Below are 5,941 nucleotides of genomic sequence, written 5' to 3'. Positions count from 1 at the left end.
TATATATATATATATAATTCTTTATTCTTTTGCATTTAAAGTGGTGCTTTAATTAGAGTGCTGTGAATGCAAGTCTTGTATTGACTAACATATTAAAGAACAGATTAATTGACTACTCATTCATGCAACTTATTAAATAGTCAATTTTAAAGTTTACCACTACCTCACTCTGTCCTTTCTGTGTCCTTAACAAATGTGTTCTTGGTATCAAAGAACTATCTCCCCTCCAGCGCCCAGTGGGCAATTAATATGACTTGAAACTATGCAAACACATCAATGCACAAATAGCCGGCTGACATTCCAGCCCAGCACTCAATGAGCTGTGTGTTTAAAGGCACACTGATTGAGCACGATAAGGGCTTGGCACAGACCTACTTTGTAAGTGATATGTGACCCTGGTTGGCACAGACGCCAGCTCAGATCTCTTTAAAGAGACACAGAGACACAAAGTCAGTTTGAGTGGGATTAACGCCTCACAGAGCTAAAACACACAAAGACGCACACACACACCATCAATCACCGCTCATGATTTAGGACTAACACTAGCACATGTGAATAGTAAAAATAATGACACATGCAAAGGCACAAGCAAAACTACGGAGAGACAAGATCATTAAAACCTTTAGAAATGTATGCAAATATATTCAAATCAATTAAACCGTGGGACAAACTTTCTAATTCATCAAGATCCAAATCAATCATGAGCACAAATGCTGAAGAGCTTCAAATTTTGTGGCTTCAAGCAGGGGAGAAAAAAAATGCTCTGAAAATTTACCCGCAAGATCACGGGTTTTTTTTTTAACGAGCAACAAGAAATGTGCCTGGATCTGGTCCTGTGTTCACGGTTATTTTGCAAAGAAATATTATGAAGGTTAAGAATGATTATCACATTATAGCTTGTCTATTATTAATCCAAAAATAAGTCACCGTTAATTGTCTTTCCTAACCCTTGTGCCTCTAAAACATTCCTGGCTGCAGTCCAGGTCTAGTGCTTCCTAGTGCTCACAGGAAGTCCAGCCTGCATCATCTCTCAACTTTCCTCTAAATTTACAAGTAAAAAAAGACATGGCTACAAACATACACACAAATATAAAAAGTCACCAAAATCTTTTCATGAAAGGATATGATTGGGTGGAAGGAAGTTCCAGCTGAGCACTTGATTGGCCAGCGCAAGGTAGCGCTGGAAAACACAGGACATCTGAGCGTTGAGGTTCTCCCTCCGACTGAACTCCTGCAGGACCTCCATAGTGAGCATGAAGATCTGCCTGAGATCGTCCTCCTGCAACACACACACACACACACACTCACTCATCATAAAAGGCACAAGCAGTCAAGTTAACGCTGGGTATTGGTACTAATTTCAAGAATCAATTCCACAAGATTCAATTAAATTCCGATTAAATTTATTTGAGAATATTTCAGTTATAATGTCAATAGGTTTGTTTCAATTATTACATAATTCTGTATATATATACGGTGTGATTACAACACATTTCAGATTATGGTTGTTACCTTTTTTTTTTTTTACCTGAAACTAAACCGTAAAAAAAAAGTATAAAAAACATTTTATTTTTGATAGTTGCAACATTTCTCATTTTCATTTATTGTTTAGTACTAAAATAGCTAAAACAAAATGAACTAAAACTAACAAATAAAAATTAAATCAACACACAAAAAAATTACCCCCCAAAAAACCTAAAAATAAAATTACAACTATTAAAAAAACACTATAAAAAATATAAAATTAAAACAGAAAAAATATTTTTAAAAATCTAATTCAAGATATTAACAAAAACTATAATAGATGGTCAGTGATTTGATATCAATGAAACATATCACATAGGAATATTTCTAAATGCTTTTGGCTATAACAGGTTAACATACAAATATAAACACCCAGCACAGTGACTATACACCTGTTAACAAAAGGACACACTCAGAATGATTGGGACAGAAGGACAGACCTGAAAGATGCGTTTGCAGCTTCCATGAAACTCCATACTGAGGCCAATGTTACTGGTCTTATTGGAGCTGGAGAACTCACTCAACAGAGCCGTTAGGATGGAGCAGGCCAGTGTTTGCTAGCAGGACAGATAAAGGCATGCACAGTGATAAACATTACTTTCCATCAAGGCACAAGACAAAATGGGTTAATATCTCAGGAAACATGTCTAACACACTTATTCAGCTATTTAAATTACCTATTTTAATTCAATACTAGTACAAAATATATGAAATAAGGACAGTAGTTTTCCAAAGGCTTCATTTTTGCTGTATAAAGTATAATCACAAGTAGGCTTTTAAATTTGACCACAGATGAAATCTTTAACTTTACATTGAACAAATTCAAAACATAAAACCTGAGCGCCCTCTGCAGGACACAATGTGTACTATATTTTTTCCATAGGGCTCTTTTAACAATTTTGTTTAGGAATACACCTGGCCATAAATTATTTTTAGGAGAATGCCATGGTCGAAATTCAGGGACACACTGGCCCCTTTTTTTTTTTAACAGAATATCACATTAATAAAACCAATAGATTTTCATAATGTTTTCACATTTAAAAAAAAAAATTTTAGCTTCTTTGAGATTACTGATAAGGTTTATATTTGTTATTTAATGATTTATTTTTTATTTTTATTTCCATATCAACCACATTCATGGGAAAAAAAATTACAATTAAACTTTTTTTTAAACTTATATCGACTAAAGAAATTTTAATGACTACTTATATTCACTCATTTCCAAAAACCTTTGACAGATTTTGTGAAAATACATATCTGTTATACAAAATATGTTAATGAACATTACATGATATTCGTAACTATTTGAATATTGTGATGTCTGCCCGGCCCTGTTTTTTAAATAGGAGGCTACCAAAAACATTACTACCCAAAAGAATCACTGATTTACTAAAGAACATTTAATAGGCCTTTGCTGAATTATAGTTTGATAGCACTGCAAACTCTCCCAGCTTTGATCCATGTGATACAGAAGTCTTACCACTGTGGGATTGCCGCTGCTGATGAGCTGGCTGACCTCATGGAAGATGCTCTTACAGTTGATAGATTTGTCAAGAGAGCCTCTCTTCACTATTACTGCTACGGCTAACAGGATCTGCTCTCGAACATACTTCTGCAGACTGCAGGGAACAGAGAGAAATTTACACAAGATCAGGTAAGAGATGGAAATGGCTTCAGAAGTTATCCAGAGGTACAAGCACATGTTGTCACATGTTTTATATGTTCATTCACACAGTTACTTGGGTCGCTGTAAGACGTAGGTGAGGAGGAATGTTCTGAGGGACTCGATGCTGTTCTTTTCCAGAAGGATCCATTCTCTAACCACGGCCTCCATGATGGCTGTGGCGGCCTGGAACAACACATAGTCCACTTTACTAGTCTCTGTGGAAAGAGAAAGACAACATTGATTTATTATTATTCTTTATTCATTTATTATTGTTCTTACAATATTATTTTACACTCTAAACAAAGTTTAATATGTTCTTGAAATTCACATCAGAGTTTTATGAGTTTAGCCGTTAAAATGCTCTAAGGCTCTGATAAAATTCAAGCAAAATCGAAGAACGAACTGGTGTGAACCCGTTTTTTTTTTTTTAAACAAAATCAGGCCTAAGCAAAAATCATTTTCCAAAAGAGTTAACACTGTGGGAACACTGACATGTTTTTCATGTTTAATGCTGTAAATCATACCATGTGATCAGATGCTTTCCTAACTGCGGTTTTCTGACAATTGATAAATTATGTCATTTATAGTTGATAAATTAACCTTTAGCAGACATAAAAATTTGAAATGTACAATCTGTGCTTTCTGTGAAAGACTAGCAAGTCACTGGTGACCTGTAAGATGTTTAAATATGAAGAGGAAGAAATTATGGGAAGAACCAAGACTCAGCACAGTAGAGTCAGTACTTGTTAAAGTGTCTGTGAGAAGAACCGAGTGCTGAGACTCACCGAGGATGTGTTTGCAGACGGCAAAGGGGGATTTTGACTTCCTGAAGGAGAGGAATATGTGCTCTGCATGCTGCCTCTGTTCTGTGCTTACCATGGACGGCGGTGCCTGTGAACACAATTCATAAGCAATTGGGTTTTTGAACATGTTGCACTGGTCAACATTAAATATCCCATATGCAGACCAAAACAATCAAACCAAACATGAGTTTGTTGTATTTCACTTATCACATGCTGTGGTATCGGCGTTTGGTATCGGGGCATTTTAACGAGTACGAGTACGAGTACAGGAGACCAGTATCGGTATCGGTGCATCCCTAATTTAAACCAATCTTTATTAAATTATTACACACACTACCGTTTAAAAACGTCAGTAGGATTTTTGCAAGAAGTCTCTTATGCTCATCAAGGCTGCATTTATTTGATTAAAAATACAGTGAAAACAGCAATATTGTGAAATAATATTACAATTTAAAATAATCAATTTCTGTGATGGCAAAGCCATTACGCCAGTCTTCAGACAGCATTCTAATATGCTGATCTGGTGTTCAAGAAACATGTCTAAAACTGTAAAAGAGCCTCCAAAAGTTATGACAAATCAAGCAGCTTGTTCACAGTGATGACCAATAAAGCGGTTTCTCATGTACGTGTCACAACACACAGGTGAACACATTAACACACCCAAGCCTGTCTGCCCATTGAACGCATCACACACTTGAGTCATAACATTCAACATCCCATTCCATTCCTAATTACAGCACAGCAGTCATCCAACTCACAGTAACCAGACTAGAGAGAAGAGGGTATCATTTCATACACACACACACACACAGATCACCTGCCATGTAAAACTAGGCATATAAAACAAATAGAAGATGCAGAACAAACATTTTCCATACACAGATCAACTCTTTGCAGCATCACCAGGAGGCATTGAAAAAATGTGCTACTTCTTACACACAAATATCAAATGCCACCTGCTGGTTGAAGAATATCAGCCTAGGCTACAAGAACCACTAAATTACACCCGGTCAACTTTTCTGAATCCTGCAGACTTCTGCTTAATTTGCTCCACAGTCTCAATCCTGTCTGATGCCATGGAAAACTCAACATGACCATTCTTACAACTAAAGGTTCTTTATTGGCATCAATGGTTCCATGAAGAATCTTTTAACATTTCCATTCCACAAAAGGTTCTTTATAGCGAAAAAAAGCTCTTAAGATTTTTAAAACATTCTTCACACTAAAAAGAGGTTCTTGTTTCATAAAACTGATCCATGAAAGGTTTTTAGATCCAAAATTATTCTTCTATGGCACTGCTGTGAATACACCCTTTTGGAGCCTTTATTTTTAAGAGTGAACAAGAATATTGTGCAGCAGTGGTCTACAAATGTAATGCAGGGTCCACCAACTACTGTCTGATCACAAACAAATGTTTGAGAAAAAAAATATGTATTAAACAGAAAAAAGAAAACTAAAACAAACAATCTACTAAGCTAAAGGTAAGAAGCTAAAGTTGCTAAATGTTTCAATGTCCCTCCCATGTTAAAATGTAATAAAGTATCACTCTGTACATCACCTATGAATATTCTAATTACTTTTCAATGTTTTGTTTGTTTATGAATTTTTTAACACCATGTTAGCGCTACAAAATATTCCACTTAAACATGTTTCTGAATAAAAGTGTTTTCTGGCAGTATTATAATCACAGTCCAACAGGATATGTTTAACAGTCAAAGGAACTCAGCATGAGATAGTCTACATAAAGAAGGAGCTTCACCTATCAGTAGAAACCCATGTGTAATCTTGAGTGACCCAGTCGGCACCTAGCGTAGATAACTTGGTCAAGTCTTGATTTTAAGTAATGGAAGCCATTTCTTTGTACACTTTTTATAAAGTATAAAAAGTATAATTTCAAATTTTTTTTTTTATTATTTCATGTATTTTTTTTTTTTTTTTTTACATTTGC

The 5,941-nt window shown here is 35.3% G+C and overlaps 1 protein-coding gene across 3 annotated transcripts in view; it reads right to left on the bottom strand.

Moving 5' to 3' along the window:
• xpo4 (exportin 4) overlaps positions 1-5,941 on the bottom strand; it is a 36,971-nt gene that overhangs the window by 27,525 nt on the left and 3,505 nt on the right. For all 3 annotated transcript variants that reach the window (XM_016533437.1, XM_016533436.1, XM_016533435.1), the window contains 5 exons: positions 3,976-4,081; positions 3,264-3,405; positions 3,005-3,143; positions 1,965-2,081; positions 1,126-1,279 (listed from right to left, as the gene is read on the bottom strand). In XM_016533437.1, coding sequence (XP_016388923.1) covers positions 1,126-1,279; positions 1,965-2,081; positions 3,005-3,143; positions 3,264-3,405; positions 3,976-4,081 — 658 coding nt within the window. The remainder of the gene's footprint in view (positions 1-1,125; positions 1,280-1,964; positions 2,082-3,004; positions 3,144-3,263; positions 3,406-3,975; positions 4,082-5,941) is intronic.

Source organism: Sinocyclocheilus rhinocerous, unplaced genomic scaffold (assembly GCF_001515625.1).
Source record: "Sinocyclocheilus rhinocerous isolate Xijiao unplaced genomic scaffold, SAMN03320098_v1.1 scaffold64, whole genome shotgun sequence".
In the NCBI taxonomy this organism is placed as follows: Eukaryota; Metazoa; Chordata; class Actinopteri; order Cypriniformes; family Cyprinidae; genus Sinocyclocheilus; species Sinocyclocheilus rhinocerous.
This window is presented reverse-complemented; position numbering and strand designations above follow the sequence as displayed.